The 22457-nt window shown below is 44.3% G+C and overlaps 1 protein-coding gene across 1 annotated transcript in view; it reads left to right on the top strand.

Moving 5' to 3' along the window:
- Ctnnbl1 (catenin beta like 1) overlaps positions 1-22457 on the top strand; it is a 158884-nt gene that overhangs the window by 81398 nt on the left and 55029 nt on the right. The window contains exons 10-11 of the mRNA XM_085832700.1: positions 576-724; positions 20747-20928. Of these exons, the coding sequence (XP_085688826.1) occupies positions 576-724; positions 20747-20928 (331 nt within the window). The remainder of the gene's footprint in view (positions 1-575; positions 725-20746; positions 20929-22457) is intronic.

The following is a 22457-nucleotide window of genomic DNA, read 5'->3' as shown; positions in this document are numbered from 1 at the left end:
GTGCTCAGCGCTGACATGCACAGCTGCCCAGATGCATGCCTGGGACTTGGAGCCCCTGCTATTGAGTGAGGGGAATGCAGCAGCCCTGCTGTGAAGAAGCACCTCTTCACTTGAGATAGGATCGGCTACTCTGGGTTGCGGGCACCTTAGAAAGGGGGTGAAGTGGGGTTGGACGGAGCAGGGACAAGGCTGTAGGGCTTTCTGCCAGAGTTGGTTTTGGAGCTCAGCTGTGGTTTCAGACATGTTCCCTCTCAGTTTCACTGTGTGTGTCCAGTATGGTCTTGTCTCTTTCTGTTTTTCACAGCGGCCAAGGGCTGAGGTGTGCTATCTTGTTTGGCTGACCTGCTGCCTTGAAGCTGTCAGTCATTCTCGGCCCAGTGCTTCACTCAGTGTTTTTATGTGAACTTGTATATCTTTATTTAGTGCCCACACCTAGAAAACTCAGTTTCTCTAAGCTGGAAACTGGTGAGAGCTTCATTAGTAGAGTTCGCTTTCCTTGGTGGGCTTTGGAAACTGTAGGGTGCTGGCTGATGGAACAGCATTTTTTAATGGCTCCGTTCTACTCTCCTTGGCAGGTATTTAAAAGACACAACCCCAGCACCGCTGAGGAGCAGGAGATGATGGAGAACCTGTTCGATGCACTCTGCTCCTGCTTAATGCTCAGCTCTAATCGAGAGCGCTTCCTGAAGGGCGAGGGGCTGCAGCTCATGAACCTCATGCTCAGGTTTGTCCCAGTCCTCACTGTGCCTGTCTGTCTGCCCGGCACTGCTAGCCTGACTTTAGGATGCGTAGCTGTGGTCCTTTAATCCCTTGAGTTTCCCACTCATCCAGACAGTGTTCATTTGGGGATGTGTCTGAGCTTTCGTGAAGGGTGGGCTGGCACATAAAGCAGTGCCTCGTTTGTATGCCGGGTGTCAGTTGGTGACGCGGCCACTGCCCTGAGGATCATGTCCTTGTTTCTTTTATTGTGTTGGTTTTGGAGAAAGCTAAGCATTTGGGCTTGTTCATCTCTAAATCTGTATGCTCCGTAGATCTCTCTGTCTATATTCCTGCCGTTGACAGCAAAATATTCATATTTATTCATCCAGTCATGAATTCTGTGTGTGCCGTGTGCCTAAGCACAGGGAATATGAAGTATGAAGGATGCTTCTACAACTGTGGGCTTATACTTCCTTTAGTGTATCTTTTTTGTTCTGCTCTACTCTCTAAAGACAACACTGCTTCAGCTTCTCAGTTAGTCCAAAGAATCTTACAGTTGGAAATAAAGTGGAGAAATGGCTTGTTTGGGTGTTTTATTGAGAAATGTGGCTGGGAAGGAAAAGAGAGTTCCTGAGGAGGTGACCAGAATGGAGTACCACTAAGGGACAGCATTTGAAATTGAGAGGCTCTGGGTGCTGCTTGCAAACACATTTGGAATTTTCTAATCATGGAATTCGTGGAGTTGAGCCAGGGTCAGCTATCGTAAAACCTCTAGTCACATTCAGTGACAACTCTGAACGAAGATGTCTCTGAAAGAGTCATACAAATTGAATGTATATTTATTAAGCATAATTTAGACTGTGGGTATTCGTTATGTTTTCTATTAGGATATTTTTAGTTACTGTGTTTGTTAAGTGTCTAGCCAACAAGGCCGAGTCCTCCCAGAAGCTAAAATGCTCCAGTCTGTCACCCAAGCGTAGCCCACCTTTGGGCAGATAGAGTCTTCTTGGTTTTATTGTCATTATTACTATTATTATATCATCATTTATTATTATTTTTGTGGGAGTTATTTGTTTGTTTGATTTAACATTTAGTCCTGCCACATTCTACCATTTCATATTGTTTCCTTTTTAACTTCACGTGGTATTTGTCATTCTGTGACATAAGTGTCATGAGAGGGCAGTAACTACTTGAGGGACACAAGGAACATTGCGGCCATTTCCACTATCATGACAAGGTCTACAATGACCAGTTTGTGTTCTAAATGACTTGGAGATTATCAATGTACATAACTCTAAAGTTCCTTTTCTTTAAAAGGTTTGTGGAGAGCTGAAATATGGCTGTTACACAGTGTATCCTAGACTCTGGATTGATTGGAAATCTTCTTTTGATAAATTGCTTTTAAACGAAAATTGTTCTTTAGAGAGTTCTGGGAACTCCAAGGCCTTTGCTGTTGAGGTGACTCTGGCTTTCCTTTCTTGAGAGCATTCGTCTTTTACCCTTCTAATTGCCTGGCCTTTATTGAAATGGCCGCCGTGTCCCAAGCAAACAGTGTGTAAAGCATTTGGCTTTCTGGGTTTTCTAACCTTAAAGCTTCCCTCTCCAGGGACTTTCCCCCAAGCTTCTTCCAGGCCTGAACTGCCAGTGTCTGGATGGCTGATCGCTGACGTGACGTGATGAATTCCTTCAGCATATGGCTCCGTAATGTGTAGCAGTGGGGAGCTGAATAAATAACCAGAAATATGGATTATTCAGACTGGAATGCTGAGGTTCTAGGAGGCTAATTAAAGAGCTCCAAGGGGCTTGGGAGCCAGAGCCTGCCCCTCTCAGAGCCAACTCTGCCTCCTGCCTCTGTCTCTGTGTCTCTGTATCCTTCTCTCTCTCTCTCTCTCTCTCTCTCTCTCTCTCTCTCTCTCTCTCTCTCTTGCTCCAACCAAGACTGTTTTAGATGCTGTAATATCTCATTATCTCCTCTGATAATACTTGATGTTTATTATTGAACCTCTACCCTTGTCACATCTCCCACCCTAGTCCTCTGTTCTCTTAAATTCTAGATGTGGAGACCTTTGCTGTGTTAGATACACCACAAGATGGCTAGCATGTTTGTCTGAGTCTCAACAGAACTAGAGGTGCTTTCTTTGTGAGACTGTAGTCCTTGAAAATCTGGAACTCACAAGAGATCTTCCTGCCTCTGCCTTCTAAGTTCTGGCATTTAAGGATACTACCATACCCAGTTTGGATTGTGAGCTTCTCAGAGCAGCAACCCAATCTTCTCCTGTCCAACAATAGATGTACAGTGGCTTTCAGTTCATCTTCTCTGTGTGAGCCAGAAAAGCTGAGGCTGCTCTTACTGTTTAGAACCACTGATGCAGAATTTCTACCTGAACCCATAGATAGGCTGCAGAGAGGAGAGAGACTTGTTTAAAGACAATGGAGTGAAGTGTTTTGTCCTAGGTTTCCTGGCCACATTTTTAGAAGATGAAGAGCAAAGAACAGGCTGTAGGGTATTTGTGATACTGAAGCTCAAATTCAAGGAGACCTAAGTGCCAGGCTGTTCCAGGCCCCACCTGCACCCATAGAGCCAGTGCCTTGGCCCTTCTGAGCCTTGAACTCTTAGCCGTCTTCCTTCATCCTCCTGAGCCCTCCTGGGCTGTGTTTTGGGTAGCATTCCCTGCCTCATTTCTGCTCCAGCTCAAGGCAGCCTTCAGCAGTTTTGGGACTGGGCTCTATTCTTCTGGCCTTTGTCTTTTTCCTCTGTACCACCAGGGGCCAGCTGAGTGGTCAGGTGACTTTCCCTCACTCCTGAGATGTCTGGATTTCACAGTACATGACAGAATCAATGGCAGGGAGGGGTTCTTTTTATGTATTTGTGCTTCTCTCGACGTCTGGGAAAAGAAGCAAAGATTTTGTGGTCATATTGAAGAGTGAGCCTCATGCTGCGATAGAAGCAGCAGGCAGCTATCCTGTCCTGTCCTGTAGGAGCCACAGTGAAAGGAAAATACCCATTTCCCATGTGGTCCCATAGCTGTTAGCAGAACACACAGAGGCTCTGGGCAGTACCTAGCATGACACCTTTAGGGAGAGGTGGCTCTGACATAGAGGTGTGCTATGTCCGGCCTCTGTCTTGGTCTGAGAATTGAGAACAATGTAGACAGTGTAGGATGAGCAGAGAGAAGGTGGCGGCGGTGGCCTTTTGGTAGGCAGCAGAAGAATTGAGGTAAAGACAAAAGCCAGCTGATGTTTTTATAGTCAGAGGTGGTTGAGTGGAAAATAAATTTTAAAACTGGGTGTAGCAGTGAATGTCTTTAATCTCAGCACTAGGGAGTCAGAGAGACCCTGAGTTCAAGGTCAGCCTTGAACTACAAGGTATACAGAGTGAGTTCCAGAGCATCCAGAGCTGCACAGAGAAACCCTGTCACAAAAAAGAGAAAAAATGAAAAAGAAAAAAAGATAAAACTCAAAGGAGCTGCAGTTTATTGTGCTGTTTAAGAACATTAATCCTAGTACTCTGGAGGTAGAGGCAGGTGGATCTCTGTGAGTTTGAGACCAGCCTTGCCTACAGAGCCAGTTTCAAGACAGGGCTACAACAAAGAAACCCTGTCTTGAAAAAGAAAGACATTTTTTTTAAAAAGGACTGTGGAATTGAGAGGTGCCAGTCTGCAGAATTACACACAGTCTGGAATGGGGCAGGAAGGGAGATTGGCACTGTAACTGCCCCAGAAGCCCTGAATGAGATGGAGCTGCTGTCTCCTTCATCCCCACAGATGTCTCTCTCCAGTGAGATGCTTGCTACAAATAGAAAATTTCAATAGATGTGGGTTAATTTTAGCCTGTGCTCCCAACAGTCTTCCTTGCAGCGCCAGCAGGCACTTTATACCAGTGTGTCCTTGGCTGTGAGCAGTTCGGTGCTCTTCAGGAACTGCCAAGCTGCCAGGACAGGGAGAATTACATTGTCAATTTCTTTGAAAATGTTGACGTGAGGCTTATTGCTTCTGTTGTAAACACTGTTCCAGTTAGAGAGAAGACCACCGTGCTCCCCAGAGATGTGCTCAGCCCAGCCTGAGCTGTGTAGCAGAAACAGTGAGTGAGCTCGTCTCCGTTATTAACTGTACAGGTAAAAAGAGAGACAGAAGGACACAGTCACATCGTCCAGGAATCACTGATTCTTGTTTGGTTGGGTTTTGCTGAGTTTTTAAGGAAGGTTTTCCTTTCTCAAGAACGTGACAGAGAGGGTGTTGACATGCCATTTGCAGAGTGAGGCTCAGCAGGTCCCATTCTGAACAGGGCTTGTGGCAAGGTATATGGGTAAAGAGGGCATCCTGGGCCCTGGGTGTTCATTCCCTGGTCTTTTCCCTGCAGTCCAGTGGTTTTGTTCTTGATGGTCATGTAACAGTCTTAACCAGTCTGCATTTTCAGTCCCATCCTTCACCATGTTCCAAGAGCTAGCGCCTTCTCTAAACTCCAGTCTCTTAGGATCAGGCAGAAGATCCTCGGGCCAAGTCTGTGGGCAGCTGTGCCACCGTGGGGCTGAAGATGCCCGTGTTCTGAGCTGTACATGCATGCGTCCGGCTTGTTGTTCCTCGCCTGCAAGCCAAATCCCAGTGTTGTGTCGTAGATGGATCCCGATAGTTTGCACCTGTTCTCTGAGAACAGACAAATGCTTCACAGGCACAGAGCAATCTTTCCCAGCCCTGCAGGCTGACGGTACCACTTCATAAATGGAGACTGCCGTGGTAGGAGAGGATTAGCTGACCAGAAATCGTGGCAGACCTGTCTGAGCCCTTCTGTCTGACTCGATAGTTGTTCTTCAGCCCAGGGTAAATTGTGCATAATTGAGGTGTCTGTTTGCTGCGTCCTCCATGTGTGGACCACCCTTCACATCCTTGCCACCAGCATAATGACATCTGCCTTTATCACGCTCCTGAGTTTCCCTGTACACTCTGACTCATTGTTTCTAGGTAACAATTGACTGGCTTTTTGGCCACTATATATTAAATTTTATTTTATGGAATTCAGTGTAAAGGGAGTCATATAGCATGTGCTTTCTGCTGGGTGTGGCAGCTCATCTGACCAAGTTTAGCGTGTAATGTGTTTTGAGATTGATCCTTGCAGTGTATCAATAGCTTGTTCCTTTTTCACCACCAAGTAGTATTTTTATCATATGACTAAGCCACAGTCTGTTGACTCACTTACTGATGCTCTGTTTGTATCTTGTTTGTAGCCCTTGAGAGGAAAGCTAAAATGAACATAACTGTGCAAGGCTTCAGGCACACGCATTTCTCATTGATCTTGGGTCAATACTAAGGAGCTGAGTGGAACCATATAACTGGTGTGTACTTTGGTTTTTAAAGCACTGTCAAACTGCTTGCAAAATGATGCCATTTTGAATCCCATGGCACTGTGTGAGCTCCAGGAGCCCTGGTTTCCCATTAGCATTTGGTCAGCCTTTTAGTGGAGCCGTGCTAACGTCTGCACAGCGTGTGGCGGGGGTTGTCTCATACAGTTAAAATTTGTTTTTCCTTATGACTCGCAGTATTGGGTATCTGAATGCAGACTCATCCCCACATCTCTCTGCTGGTCAGTTCTCGTCACATCCTCTGCCCTTGGGTGTAGGAAACTGTGCCAGTGATGATGAGTACAGCCTCATGGACACCGGCCTGCCAGGCCTGTGGTATAGGCATCGTGTTCTGCCCTGGGCTCTGCCTTTTCCTTTCCACTGTCATCTTTTGAAAAATCTTAATTCCGATGGTGATTTATTTGTTTCAGTGACCTGTTTCTGTCTGAGTAACTTGAGTATCTCCTGTCTTTCAAGAAATGTATCACTTTGGTTTGTTGACAGTCTTATTGTGTACAAGTTTACCCTCTCTCTCCCTTAAGTCTGTAGACCCAGCTTTGTTTAATGATTTTTCTCTACCCCTTTTCTGGTTTTTTGTGTTGGAGATTTCTGCTTTGGTCTTTATTTCTTGACTTTTCAAGATAGAAATATGAGGTTGTTCATTTGAGGGCTCTGTTATTTTCTAATGTGTGTGCTGCTATAAATCCCTGCTCGGTGAAGAGTCAGGGCAGCCGGCTGCTCTCTTGCTGTCATGTGTTTTCATTTTTATTTCATCCAAAATGAAGTACTTAGAAGTGTGTTGTAAAGTTCTCAGATATTGGGTGCTTTTCTACCTGTCTGTTCTCTTTTCCAGCTGTCTGTCCTCTTTTCCAGCAGTCTGTCCTCACTGACTTCTGCTTCCTCATGCTGTCTGAGAACACACTTCATGTGACTGGAACCTTTCTGAATCTACAAAGCCTTGTGTGGGCCCAGGTTGGTCATGCTGCCAAGCCCTCCTTGTGCATCTGAAGAGCCTCTGCTGCCCGCCCGGGGCTGGGGCTTTGCAGTGGGAGGGGGTAGAGTTGGTGTCATGTTACTGTACTGGCTAGTTTTGTGTCAACTTGACACAGCTGGAGTTATCACAGAGAAAGGAGTGTCAGTTGAGGAAATGCCTTCATGAGATCCAACTGTAAGGCATTTTCTCAATTAGTGATCAAGGGGGAAAGGCCCCTTGTGGGTGGTGCCATCTCTGGGCTGGTAGTCTTGGTTCTATAAGAGAGCAGGCTGAGCAAGCCAGGGGAAGCAAGCCAGTAAAGAACATCCCTTCACGGCCTCTGCATCAGCTCCTGTTCCTGACCTGCTTGAGTTCCAGTCCTGAATTCCTTTGGTGATGAACAGCAGTATGGAAGTGTAAGCCAAATAAACCCTTTCCTCCCCAACTTGCTTCTTGGTCATGACGTTTGTGCAGGAATAGAAACCCTGACTAAGACAGTGACTTACAGGTTGTTTTCTAATGTGGTAGTTAGTGCGAGGTGGCTGTGAAACCGTGGTGTTGGCCTTTGTCCTCTCATCTATGTATGCTTTGGCTCCACGCATTCTGAAGCCATTTAGGTGCTTAAACATCTGGGATGACATCAGTTGGGGTGGCACACAGTTTTATTCCCAGTGCTCGAAAGGCAGAGGCAGATGGATCTCTGAATTTGGATTCTAAGGACAGCCTTGTCTACAGAGCGAGTTTTAGGACTGCCAGAGCTACACAAAGAAGCCCTTTCCCAGTAAACAAACAAAAAGTTAAAAAAAAACATTTCAGAGTTTATGCTCTTTTGTGTAACTGACCCTTTTACTATGAAGAAATTACTTTCTCTATCGCTAGGATTGCTCTTTGATCTGAAACTTGATTCCTAGTATTGTAACACCACAGCTTCGTCTTAATGAGTGTTAGCATGGTATCTTTGAGCATCTCTCTGTTCAGGAATAAGTTGTATGCTGTCTGATGCCTTGCTCCCTTCTCCCACCAAATGTATATACTGAAGCCCTGGAACAACCCCCCCCCCCCCCCGGGTGGCTGGAGACAGTGTAAAAGAGGTGGTTATGGTTAAATGAGAGTGTGGGGATGGGATGGAATACCCAAATCCCAGCAAGACTGTTTGCCACAATAGGATGGACCCCACACGTGCCCTCTCAGTGTGCTGTGGGACCCACTGGAGCATTTCTCTCTGTCCTTCCTGCTGCTGCGGTCACATATTTGATGTCAGAATACGATGGAAATCCCACTGGAGAGTCTTCTTTTTGTTTAAATGATCAGTTATCTCTTAAAATAGATTTTTAATAGAAAAATGGTCTTTTCTATTAAATATATTTCTGTTCTATATATCTACATATTTTTTTATTAAGAATAGATTCTTCTCTCATACAATGCATCTTGACCACAGCCTTATCTTATCCTTAGTGGAATTGCTTTGAGTTTTTCTCCATTTAACTTGTTGTTGGCTATAGGCTTGCTGTAAATTACCTTTATTATGTTTAGATATGTCCCTTGTATTCCTAATCTCTCCAGTACGTTTATCATGTAGGAGTGTTGGATTTTTTTCGAAGGTTTTTTTCAGCATCTAATGCGATGATCATGTGGTTTTGGTTTCTTTCTTTCTCTCTCTCTCTCTCTCTTTCTTTCTTTCTTTCAGTTTGTTTATATGGTGGATTTCATTGACTGATTTTTGTTGTTACTGGGTTTTTTTTTGTTTCTTTGTTTTGTTTTTGTTTTTTTTTTGTTTTTTGTTTTTTGTGTTTTTTCAAGACAGGGTTTCTCTGTGTAGCCCTGGCTGTCCTGGAACTCACTCTGTAGAACAAGCTGACCTCGAACTCAGAAATTCGCCTGCCTCTGCCTCCCAAGTGCTGGGATTAAAGGTGGGCTCCACCATGCCCAGCTACATTGACTGATTTTTATATGTTGAACCATCCTTGCATCTGTGGGATGAGGCCTACTTCATCATGGAGGATAATTTTTTTGATCTGTTCTTGTATTTTGTTTCCAAGTAGTTTATTGGGTGTTTTTAAATATATGTTTATAAGGAGAATTGATACATAATGCTCTTTCTTTGTTGAATCTTTATTTAGTTTGGCTATCAGCATAACTGTGGCCTGATAAATGAATTGGGCAATGTTTCTTCTATTTCTCTTTTGTGGAATAGTTTGAAGAATATTGGTATTAACTCTTTGAAAGTCTGGTACAGTTCTGCCCTAAAACCATCTTGCCCTGGGCTTATTTTGGTTGGGAGACTTTTAATGACTGCTTCTATTTCCTTATAGGTTATAGAGCTATTTAAATTGTTGATCTGATCTTGATTTAACTTTGGTAAGTGGTATCTATCAAGAAAATAATCTTTGATTTTTCAGTTTGGTGGAGTAAAGGTTCTAAAAGTATGTCCTTATGATTACCTGGATCTCCTCTGTCTATTGTTATGTCTCCCTTTTGTTGATTTGGATATTCTCTCTCCCTCTTTTAGTTAATTTAGATAAGGGTTTGTCTATCTCTTTCAGAACCAACTCTTTCGTTGATTCTTTGTATTTTTCTCTTTGCTTTCCTTTTGTTGATTTTAGCTCTCAGTTTCAGTATTTCTTGCTGTCTACTCCTTGGGTGTGCTTATGTTTTGTCCTAGAGCTTTAGATATGCTGTTAAGTTGCTAGTATGAGATCTCTCCTTTTAATGTAGCACTTATTGCTATGAACTTTCCTTTTAGCTTTGGTATGTTGTATATTCATTTTTATGGAATTCTAGAAAGTCTTTAATTTCTTTATTTCTATCTGGTCCTACTTTTTATTCAATATAGAGTTGTTCAGTTTCTAGAACTTGTAAGCGTTCTATTGTTTCTGTTGTTGGTATCCATCTTTAATCATGGTGGTTTGGTAGGATTTATTTGGGTAGGAAATAACTCTCTTTCAACTTCCTTGTATCTATTGATATTTGCTTTGCATCCAAGTATTAATTTTGGAGAAAGTTCCATGAGGTGCTGAAACAAAGGTATATTCTTTTGTGTTTGGGTGGAATATTCTATAAATACCTGTTCACTTCATTATGTTTGTATTTCTCCATTTATTTTTTGCGTAGGTGATCTGTACATTGGTAAGAGTGGAGTAATGAAGTCTGCCACTATTAGTATGTGAGGGTCAATGTATAACTTGAGCTTTCATAGTGTTTCTTTTACAGAAGTAGGTATCCTTGTGTTTGGGGCATAGATGTTAAGAATTGAAATGTCATCTTGGTGAAATTTCCCTTTGAGTATATAGTATCTTTTCTGTCTCTTTTCATTAGTTTTTGTTTGAAGTCTATTTTGTTAGGTATTAAAAATGGCTACACCAGTTCGCTTTCTTAGGTCCAATTGCTTGATAGATCTTCTTCCAAACCTTTATATCTATCCTTGAGGCTAAGATGTATTTCTTGTATGCAACAGAATGATAGATTCCATTTTCACATCCATTCTATTAGCCTGTGTCCTTTAATTGGAGAATTGAGACCATTGATTTTGAGAGATGTTAGTGACCAATTATAGTCATTGTTAGTGGTGGTAGTAGTGGGGAGGGGGGGAAGAAAGGGAAGGAGAGAGAGAGAGAGAGAGAGAGAGAGAGAGAGAGAGAGAGAGAATGTGTTCATGTTTTCATGAGTGTAGATACTCATGAAATAAACTAACTCCTTGGGTTGGAGTTTTCCTTCTTCTAGTACCTGCAGTAGAGCTGGATTTGTAGTTAGATATTGTCTAAATTCAGCTTTGTCATAGAATATCTTTCATTCTCCATCTATGACGATTGGAAGTTTTGCTAGGTATAATAATCTGGACTGGTATCTGTGGTCTCTACAACACATCTGTCCAGGCCCTTCTGGCTTTTTGAGTCTTTTGAGAAGTCAAGTGCAGTTAATTCTAATAGGCCTGATTTTATGTGTTACTGGGCCTTTCTCTCTAGCAGCATTTTATATACTTTCTTTGTTCTATATGTTTAGTGTTTTGATTATTATGTGGTGTAGAGACTTTCTTTTCCAGTCCAATATATTTGGTATTCTATAAGCTTCTGGTACATTTATAGGCGTCTCCTTCTTTAGGTTAGACAGTTTTTCTTCTATGATTTTGTTGAAAATATTTTTTGGGCTTTTAAGCTTGAATTATTCTTTTTCTTCTCTTCTTATTATTCTTAGGGTTGGGTTTCTTTATAGTGTCCTGCATTTCCTAGGTGTTTTGTGTCAGGAGTTTTTTGGATTTTATATTACTTTTGCCCAGTGTATCCATTTCTTTTATTGTACCTTCAGTACCTCAGAGTCTCTATTCCATCTTTTGTAGTCTGTTGGTGAAGCTTCTGTACTCTATTCACATTCCCAATTTTTTTATTTTCTTAATTCCCTCACTTTGTTTTTTCTTTATTGATTCTATTTCCATTTTCGGGTCTTGGACAGTTTTAGTCTTCTCTTTCAATTGTTTGGATTTTCTTGGATTTCTTTAGGGATTGATTCATCTCCTCCAATTGTTTGTTTGTATTTTTCTGGATTTCTTTATTCATTTCTCCTTTAAAGATATTTATCATATTCATATAGTTTAAAGATATATTTCATACAATTTTAAGGTATTTTTCATATACTTCAGCTGTGTTGGGATATTCGGAGTTTGCTGTGGTAGGATAGCTGGGCTCTGCTGGAGTCATATTGCCCTGGCTGTTAGGCATCTGGGTTTGGATTGATTATGGCTCTAGGTGCTGATTTCTAAGTTTTTCTTTGTTGGGTAGGTGTTTTGTTCTTTGTTTTCCATTTCCCCTCTGGATTTTCAGAGGGTGTCTTTGCTGTGTATTGCCTGTTTTACTGGCCTTCTTGGCAGTTATGTTCACAGGGAATGAAATGTTAGAGGCAGGGGGAAGGGAAGGCCAGGGGAAGATGGTCTGTTGCAGCACTAGGATCAACCCTGAGGATTGTGTCTTGGGGAACAGAGAGAGTGAAAAGGTCTGCAGGCATCCTGCCTTGTCATCTGGCAGATGTGCCCTGTGCTTTAGCAGGGAGTGTCTGCCCAGGTTGGGGGCTGGGACACTGGAGGAGAGGCCAGGGGAGGATGGGATCCACCGGAAGAGTTCACAGAAGGAAGAGGGAGTTGCAGCTGGTGTTTTCTTGCAATACTTTGGATGACCTAGAGGATGGGGTTTGGGGAGCCGAGAGAATGGAAAGGTCTGCAGGCAGCCTACCTATGTGGCCATCTGGCAGGCATGGCCTGTGGTTGAACATGTCTGCTCCAGAGTTGGGGACTAGGACACAGCAACCAGATAGACTTGAGGGCGGGGGTGATCTGTGGGATACGGAGGAGAGGCTACAGCTTTTGTTCTGTTACAAAACTTGGGAGGACCCTGAGGATTGGGTCTGGAGGAGCAGAGCTGTATCTGCACATCTGCTGTTACATGGGCTCTTCATGTCCAAGTCAGGAGGATCAGGACTTTGAGGTTACCTGATGGATAGTGAGATGATATCTTCAAAACAAAGAGTAGAATTATTTTGACCACAAGAGTTTAAAAAAAAATTCTACCCCCACCCTCCCATCTGGCTTTCAGGGGCTATGATTCCATGTACATGAGCATGATTATGATCATATTTTATAATCACATATAATAACAAAGTATCATACAATCAAGTATTAAAAACATAATTGCATGTACATTCTGCTCTGACAGTTGCCCACTCCAGTACCTTGGTAGTGGTCCAATGCCTATTTTCTTCCCTTGCTACACACTGAAGACTTGAGCTGCTCTGTTGGGGTGCCTTCTACAGTGTGCAGGCTGCAGTCGTCTCCTTCCTTTTATCAGACACAGCATTTCCCCGTAGTTACTCAATTCAGTCTTATTCAGTCTGACACGCTGATGGGTCTCCCTTTACATCATCAGATGTCATGATTGTAGCTATTTTAATGTCCTCATCTCCGGCTCTGTCATGTGGTGTTTTAGGTGATTTTTATGGTGGTAGTTATTAAGTTTCAAGTATTGTGAGTTTTATATTGTTCTGGGTTTCTTTGTTAGTTTTACTTTCCTCGTTTACATCTTTGTGGTGCTGTGGATTGAACTCAAGACCCCATGCTTGCTGGGCCAGCAGTCTACCACCACTCCATGTCTGTCCCCATGACAGAATACTCCGGAAACAGATCTTCTTCCTTCCCCCTTACTCATATGTGTATGTGCTGTGGTGTGTGTTTTTGTTGGTGTATTGTTAGCATGTGTAACACAGATGCACATACGTGAAGGAGCCAGAGGTTGACATCAGGCACCATCGTTTCTCTGTTGATCTCGACCTTTGGTTTTTTGTTCTTGAATGCATTATCCCTGTGTGTGAGGTGAAGGTAGGCAGCAATCTGTGCATGTCAGGGTGGAGGTCAGAGGACACTCCGTGGAATCAGCTCTCTCCTTCCACCTCTCCTGAGTACAAGTGTTTAACAGGATTGGTAGACTTGCCCGCCCCTCGACCATGAACCCATCTCCCCATTCCTCTGCCTTCAGCCTCTGCTGATGATCATGGCATTGGCTAGACCAGCTGCCCAGCGAGCTTCGGGGGTCCACCTGATTCCCCGCTGAAGTGAGTTTTAGAATCTCCTGGCAGACATGCTCACTGCATATGCTGCCTTGTCTCAGTGTCCAGGAACTATTTATCCTCCTCACCGATGCTCTCTTTTCCATCGCTCCACACTGGCTTCAGGAAGGGAGGGAACATAAAAAGCCTGTTCTTACTCCTCCATTTTAACTCACTGGCCAAGCCCAGCACATATATTATACTGTTACATCCATTTTCTTACAATTTGTTGCTAATATAACACAACTCTTAAAGTATTATTTTACATCGAACACTTTTGCTGTATCGCCCACACCGCCTGACCTGTGGAGGCCGATGCTATCCTCCCAAGACAGCATCTTTCCTCATTAGGTTTGATACAGTGGTTAACCCCAAATCTCAGGGACTTCCAAAACAGAGACTTTTCACACTGAGCACCTCTGTAGCTGGCTCCTAGAAGTTCTTCTGTCTGCCTTAGGACACACAAATCACAAGGTGCCATTCACAAGATAAAAGGGAAGCCTTTTCAGTCCATCTTTCAGTTTCTCCTCTGAAGATGCATATGTTATTGGCTCTAAGGAGTCCCATGGCCAGGTTCTGGTGTGATGAAAAGTGTTTTAGCAATTATGTGTTGACTCATGGGCTCATGTGAGTTAGTCGACTGTGGACACGTTTAAGGACATTGTGTCCATAGCCTGAAACCACTGTGATCATTGATGATGACCTGGAAGACTGTCCCCAGAGGTAATAGAGTTAGTTGGTCCTCAGGGTGGTGCTACTTAGAGATAAGAGTCTAATGGATCCTTAGGTCTTTAGGGTGTGCCTTTGAAAGTGGTTATGGCTTTCTAGCTTCTTTCTCCTGCCTCATAGACTTAGGCAGGTTTGCTCTGCTCTGTGTTCTTAGCTCTTGCCATCTGGTGCCCCCACCAGAAGCCCAAAGCTTGAGTTGGAACCTCTAACGTCATAAACCTTTTTCCAAGAAGTTTATTCTGGCTTCAGGTATTTTGTTGTAATGGTGGAAAGCTGATTATAAAGGTGTCTTGATCTGACTGTGTAATTCATGCAAATGTTCTGTCGGATAAAATAGCCTTATGTTTGGGGAGCAGTAAAGGAAACAAATGTTGCCAAGTGTATTCAAAGCAAGCAGAGTGGAATTAGCCAGAGTTCTTGCCGGGATCAGCTCATGGTTACCTGTATCTTTTAAAGAACTTCTTTAAATGACCTCTTTAATTAATCCTAGCTAGCCAGAGTCCTGGGGAAAGGAGTTTACACCTTTAGCCTGTCCTTCAAATACATTTTCTCCTGGCTTCTGCTGTTTTTCTCTACCTTTAAAAAGACTTACACAGGAGATTCCGTTAGAGCCTATACAGACTTCATTATTCTCTCAAATTTCCCCTCACTCCTGAATGTTAGACCCATCAAGTCCTAGCCGAAGATTACTGCCACATCCCAGAGGCACCTTGGGTTTGGCCATTTTCATCCCTGTCTGCTCCTTTGCCCTGTTTCTTAGTCACTAAGAGACATCATGACCATGGCAACATATTTAAAAACAAATTAATTGTGGGCTTGCATTCAGTTGCAAAGGTAGTGGCAGGAGCATGACAGTACTCAGGGTGTTGGCGCAGTAGCATCCTGTGTTACAGGCCAGGAGAGAGTGAGCCTAGGCCACCTCCAACAAGCCTCACCTCCCAATCCTCCTAATCCTTTCCAAGAGTGTCACCCACTCCCTGATGACTAAGCACTCACGTATGTGAGGGGGATTCTTACTCAAACCTCCACAGCCCACTCTCTCCCTCTGCTGTTCTTTCCCTTTCTTTCTCCTGCCCCAACCACCGTCTGCTGTGCAACCCAGGCACGCAGTCCCCTGGCTTCCACTGTGGTGGCCTACCCACTCTTTCCCGGGCTGCCTCTGCTCTGCTCTGCCTGTGCTCCTGTTCCCTTCTGCTCCGTCTTCACATGTCTGCGAAACACAGTTCAGCTTCACCTCCTGGCCAGGCCTCATGGCTGCACTCCCCTCCTTTGCCTGTGCCTCTCCTGCAGGTCTCAGCCCTTCTTAGGCAGCTCATCCCTCATCTGCTTGTTTCCGTGCGGACCAACTCCCCAGAAGCCCCGAGCTGAGCTTTGTCTCTGCATTCCTGACTAGATGTCTGGCACCTGTTAGGTGTCTCATAAATATTTGAGGAAAGAAAAAAAATGAGCAAGGAAAATCATACTCAGAATCTATGTTCATCACAGACGTGTTTGGGTGTGATAAAGAATAAGCTAATTAAAACAACAACAGGAGATACTGCTGCGGCATCCAAGGCACACATGAGCACATAGGCATCAGCCAACCCCAGCCATTGGCCATGGCCCCAGCTGTGGAGGCTGGTGTTCACATTGGTGCTGGCATGATCGACAACCCGATGAACCCAGACAAGACTAAGATAAACTACTTGTCCTCCAGCAGAATAAATATTTCAAATAAAGTCAACCAAAGAAAGTCAGGCCAAACAGCTATTGATTGCTAAAAGCCTGAACTTGAGCCCAATGAATATTCCAAAGTTCACCTCCATGCAGTTTGCCTAAATGGTGATCAATACACAATTACTGCCCCCTTTAAACGTGACCTACGCTACTGTGCTGCCTACCCAAAGAAGGGCTTGCTTTTAAAGTCTTTTGTTTCTTAAATTTGCTTAGGCAGGGAAAAAGGAGGGCCTTGGCTCAGCCAGGCTCCTTTGCCTTTAGTGTTTCAGGCAATCCTATGTCATTTGTGAAATGGTTTCAGTGTATGTTCAACAGAAGCTGAAGGTGCCCTGGTCAGCAGTCATCGTTCAATTCAGGACACCTTTTCCTGGTGGCTAACCAGTGAGCATTTGTAGCTGTGTTTCCTAATTTCTGCCCGAGTGATTATCTGCCCTAGTCATAACCTCTATAAATCCCGGCTTGTAAAGCTGGGTTCAGAAGTCAACCGCAGCAAGAATGAGAATGTTATTTGTGTAGCCTCCTACTAGAATTTCATCTTGAGATAGAAAGTTCTTCCCAGTGGATAGCAAACCTTGTTTGCCTCCTCCTGATATTTAAACTTTAATATTTCTCTTAAATAGGCCCTTTTTACGCCTCCTCGCCCCTCTGCTGCAGTCAGACCTCTTTTTCTATCGCATTTACTCTATTGCCATAGTCTCTGAACCATCCTCCCTGCCCACAAGGTCTGCCCCTCCAGTCCCCTCTTCTCTCTGCTCCTGGACTAAGCCCTTTAATTGTGCCCCTTTTTGGTGCCCACCTTCTCAGTAACTGGATGGCACTGGGCTTCCCCAGCAGCACAGCAGGGGGCCTGGTGAGGGCACATTTGCACACACTGTCCTGATAGGCTTCATTCTCATCTGGCATCCCCTGCCTCGTGATCCCCTCGCTGGCTTCTCCCAGACAAAGCTGCTCTTTCCTTCCTCTTAACATCTTGAACATAATTTCCATCACTTCTGTCCCTTAAAACTGTTTTTACTATCCTTTCCTCAAATCCCTTAAAAATGAGAAACCTCTGGTTTCCAATAGCCAGGACAGTCTTCTTCCTGCCGAAGCCTTCCTCCTGTCTTCAGAGTCAGTGGCTAGGTTGAAGGTCATCTCTGAGTAGCTGGGTGGATGGAGGTGAGAATAGTCATTGCACATCCTGACCACCTTCCTGTCCCCTGGCTTTCTGCAGAGTGTAAGCTGTAGGGTACAGTAACAGCTTTCCTCTTTGACAGGAAAGGTGTCCAACAGGTATTGTGGAGACCAAACACAGGGGCACTTTTCCTGATCACCTCACGTTCATTTGATCTCCCCAGATGGATTCCACTTTTTGGAGCAGAATCCATGTCTTTGTGTGTACTACAGTGCTGAATAAGTGCTCAGTAAACACCGTGCACTTGGGTGGCTGGTTCACCGTCTGTACCCTATTAGGAAGTAAATGATTTGTTTCTGTGTACCGCTTAGAGTGTTAAAGAAAATCATATAAGATTTTAGGAAATTATGCTTGTTACTTTTAGATTTTTTAGATCTTAAAAGTCTCCAAAGCTCTCTGTACTGAAGGTTTGGTTGCCAGCCTGCAGTTCTGTTGGGAAATAGTGGAACCATAATGAAGTAGGGTGTCATGGAAAAGAGTGAGGTCAGTGAGGGGGTATGTCCCTGAAGAGGGACTTGAGGACCACCCCCACCTGCTTCTGAACAGCCCCATTACCACGCAGCCCCATTGTGACATGCTGTGCTCTGTGGGGCCAGGTGAGCACAGAGTAAAACCTCAGAAACAGGCAAGATGAACCTTTCTTCTTTGTAAGGTGTCTCTGGTATCTTGTCACAAACTCCCTAGAGAAATCTACAAAGTGGTAGCCACTAGCAGGATTGCTGAGACCTTTAGCATCAAGGGTAGTATCACCTTTGGTTTGGTTTGGTTTGGTTTGGTTTGGTTTGGTTTGGTTTCTTCTTAAGAGTCACTTAACTTTTCTAATTTTACAAAGTACATGTTCACTGTTGGAAAATGAAAGGCACTAAGAAGTGGCAAAAGGAATACAAAGATGTAGAAAAAAGACTTGTGAAGTCCAGCATAGCTTCATGATAGAAATACCTCAGTGGGGAATAGAAGGATCTTCTGTAACCCTTGGTAGCAGGCACCTGCAGAATGCCCACAGCTAACCCCATACCTCATGGTCAGCAAGTGCATGCTTTCCAGCCACGGTCAGCAGCAAGATGAAATGTCTTCTTAGGCGTTGAACTGCTTATTCCAGACAGGGCAGTTGAACAATGCTGGAAAATAAAAGACATGCAAGCTAGGAAGGAAATAAGATGAAGTTATTTCCTGAGGATTCTATTAGTGCAGCTATTAGGACTAATAAAGAAGTTGTATGATCAGTATAGAAAATTCATTGTATTTCATTGAGACAGGCTTTCACAGTGTAGCTCCAGCTGACCTGTAACTCCCTATGCAGTCTAAACTGGCCTCAGCTCACTCAGGATATCTGCATCCTGAGTGCTGGGATTAAATGAATGGGTCACGTCGCTCCCTGCAAGAAGCATAAACTTTAAGTCAACTCACTGTGGTGATGTCTGCCTATAATCTCAGCCCTTGAGAAGTGGAGGCAGCAAGATTAGGAGTTTGAGGCCAACCTGGAATACATGAGGCTCTGTCTCAAAAAAGAAAGGAGCATCAGTTTTAAAGTGGCACATGTGAAGAGTACTGGGACAGTCCTATGTTCTGCTGTGAAAGAATGAAGCTCGGCCTTACCTCTCATTCACATTTAACTCAGAAAAATCAGAGGCCTAACAGTAAGAAGTCTGAGAAGAAAATACAGGGTAAACGTTTATGACATTGAATGCAGTAATGGTTCCCCAGGTATGACAGCAAAAGACAAAATTAGATACGTTGAACTCTATCAAAACTTGAAGGTTTTATTCTTCAAATGATTCTGTTAAGAAAGTAAGGAGAAGGCTAGAGAGAGCTCAGCTGCTAAAGGTTAAAGTTCACAACCAAAACATCAAGAAAGTAAGGAAAGCGTTTGGCAGAATGAGGAAATGATTTTATCATATCTGTTGAGGGACTTCAGAATATAAGAAAACAAATGCTTAGAACACAGTGATAAAGAGCACTGTTTAAAATAAGCAAAGCAGGCTGGGCTTGGTGCACCCCTCTGAGGCAAGTGGATCTCTGAGTTCTAGGCCAGCCTGGTCTGCATAGTGAGTTCTAAAACAACGAGAGCGACACAGTGAGACCCTGTCTCAAAAAATAATAATAAACATAAACAAACAGATACAAACAAAGCTTCTAAGTGGACGCTTCCCGGAAGACAAAATACAAATGTCCAAGCCCACTAAATGCTCAGCTCTATTAGTTTTCACAGATGTAAGTCAGAACCACCACGATGGGCCTCAGTGGGAACAGGAGCTTCCCACCAGGTCTTACAACATGACTGTGCTCTCTGGAACCTACATGATGGACGTGGGGAACTGACTCCACACATACAGTGGTGTGTGTGCTTCCCCAGCAGCACACTGGGCAGCATTGTTAAAACCACTGGGATAACGAGAACCCAAAGGCAAAGGTTTTCAAGGTGTGGGGCAAGAGGATCCTTGTCACTGATGTAAAGTGACGTGTCCCACTGTGGCGAGCAGTCTAGTGGGTCGGCATAGTTACCCTTGTAACCAGCAGCCCTCCTAACATAGATGTACTCAAGAAAGATGAAGTTCATGTCCCTTGAAATTTTATATATACATGAATATTCACAGCAGCAGTATTTACAATAGAAAATATATATTCACTTGTATACAAATCAACATATAGATAACTATACAATGAACTAGTCACCATTAAAAAGGCGAATGGGGGCTGGAGAGATGGCTCAGTGGGTAAGAGCACCCAACTTCCGAAGGTCCGGAGTTCAAATCCCAGCAACCACATGGTGGCTCACAACCATCTCGTAACGAGATCTGACTCCCTCTTCTGGAGTGTCTGAAGACAGCTACAGTGTACTCACATATAATTAATTAATTAATTAATTAATTAAAGTGAATGGACCACTGACAACCTAGAACACGGGTAAGCCCTGAAAACATGACATCAAGTCACAGAGACCATGTATCATAGCATTTGCTGAAATGCCTCGAGTAGGTGAGTCTGCAGATACCACACAGAGCTGTGGCTGCTGGGAGCTCAGGAGCCAGGGAATGCAACCAGGAACAAAGGGGGGCATGGTTTTCTCACAGGGTGGTGGAAAAGCTCTGTGGTCGGTCGTGGATGTGAGCACACTGCATGTGAGCACACTGATACCACGGAGTTGTACATTCTCAGAGGACAAATCAAATGATGTGGTTTCTAGTAAAGCTATTGAGGGAAGGGGGCTGCTAAGCCACGACCCTCAGTCTGGTCTGCTTCTCTAGTCTTGTGATGTGCTTCCCACAGAATTGTCATAGCTCTTGTGGGAATTTGGACGTTACCATTTGCAACCTTAAGATTTTATTCTTGGGTGGGTAAGAATTTATTCTTTCTATTTTAGATTCTATTAATGTATATGGTATTCTGCTTAGATATTTCATAATGTAAATACTGTCTCAATTTTTCTGTTTTTACGAGGGGATTTTTTTTTCCTAGTAGAATGGGTACACGCTAAGAAAAAAGTTACACACACACACATTGATATTGCTTCTGATGGAATGCATTTGGTTTGTAGGGAGAAGAAGGTCTCCCGGAGTAGTGCCCTGAAGGTGCTGGACCATGCCATGATTGGGCCTGAAGGCACAGACAACTGCCACAAGTTTGTTGACATTCTTGGCTTACGGACCATCTTTCCACTCTTCATGAAGTCTCCTCGGAAAATCAAGAAGGTGGGAACCACAGAGAAGGAGCATGAAGGTAGGGTTCACTGTAGGGACCGCTGGGAGAGTTAGCTGGGTCCTGCCGAGGGAGAGCACTCACTTGTGTCTGTCTGCTGTTCCGAGTGTGGCAAAGCAACCCGGAGACTAAGGGTGACCTTTGTGGGTCTGGCTCTGCGTATGCCTGAATCCTGGAGGGTCGACTCCCTCTGGCCTGTGTGTGTGCGTGCGTGAGAGGCTTTGTGTTCCTCCCTGTAATTTGCGGTGAGGTGTCTCTCTGATGGAAGACCCTTTTGCAAAGAGTAATGAGGTGGCACCACATGTCACCTCCGGAGTGGTGCTTTCATGTATTTCTGTATTAAAGTATGATTCAGCCAACATCAGGAATTGCCGGAATAAACTATTTACAGCCCAGGTTCCCCTTTTTATGTTTCTCCTCCCTGATGGAGCATACTCCTAGCAAAATGCTGCTGTGAATTGTGAGGCCGTAACCAGAGTAGTTACCGCCAGGCCAGTGTCTTCCTGGTATTGTCTGGTGGCCTGCAGCATCCCTCCCCCAGTAAATAGCTGCAATGCAATCTGGAAAGCCGGCGATTTATGGGCATTGACAGCTCTGCTGGAGGCTAGCAGACACTTGCACCCGAGAATTTACATGGTTGGATGGCTATTTTAAAGTGCAGGAGCGTGCAGAGAGACAGGAAGCAGTGCATGGGAAAGAGGAAAGAGACCTGAGCTACTTAGGAAAACTCAGTGGCTCTGTCAAGAGGCACCATGTCCCATGGTTTGGGTGACTTTCCTCAGTGATTGGTAGAGTTGGCCTAGACACCTGCCATATCTGCTGTACCCCTCCCTCACCCCTGTCTGTCTCAAGTAGACCTGGCCCTGTCTCCCGAAACTTGAAGATCATTTGAGTGATCATATGAGCTCTCTAGAGGCAGCACTAAGACGAGAACAAGTTAGAGACCTCATCAGATTCCCGTCGGATATTGACCAAGCTAGCTGTAAACGAGTTAACCCCTCTGCCAGCCTTTTTCTTTCTCTGTGGAACTCAGCTGGAAGAGGCCCTGGGAGGAGAAATGAGGGCCTGGATATCTAGACAGGCTTATGGCAGCCACCATTCAGTGGTGCCAGGTTCTGCTCGAGCCATGTTGCTCACAGTCTGGTTTAGGCCTCACCACCAGTGGAGAAGATGGTGGTATCTTTGCTTATTCTTAAAGAAAATCAGCTCACACAGGGAGCAGTGTGTGAGTTCTTGTGTGTTTATGTGGATATATGTGTGTGCATATATGTGTATGCATACATGGGGAGATCAGAGAACTTCAGATGTTGCTCCTTGGCAGCTGTCTACTTTGTTTCTTAAGACACACAGAGACCCTCTGGCCTGGGGCTTACTAATTTGATAAGCCAATGTGGCCAGCAGACCCAAGAGGTCCTTCTATCTCTGTTGCCCCAGTACAAGTACCACCGCTTTCACTTGGGTCCTAGGGATAAACTTGGGTTCTCACGCTGGCAAGACAGGCACTTTACCAACTGAGCCATCTCCTCCTGCCCCTAGCTGGCCCCATCCAG

Source organism: Mus caroli, unplaced genomic scaffold (assembly GCF_978045245.1).
Source record: "Mus caroli unplaced genomic scaffold, Mus_caroli_1 scaffold_2, whole genome shotgun sequence".
Taxonomy (NCBI): domain Eukaryota; kingdom Metazoa; phylum Chordata; class Mammalia; order Rodentia; family Muridae; genus Mus; species Mus caroli.
Note: the sequence above shows the minus strand (reverse complement) of the source record. Positions and strands in the feature narration are given on the sequence as shown.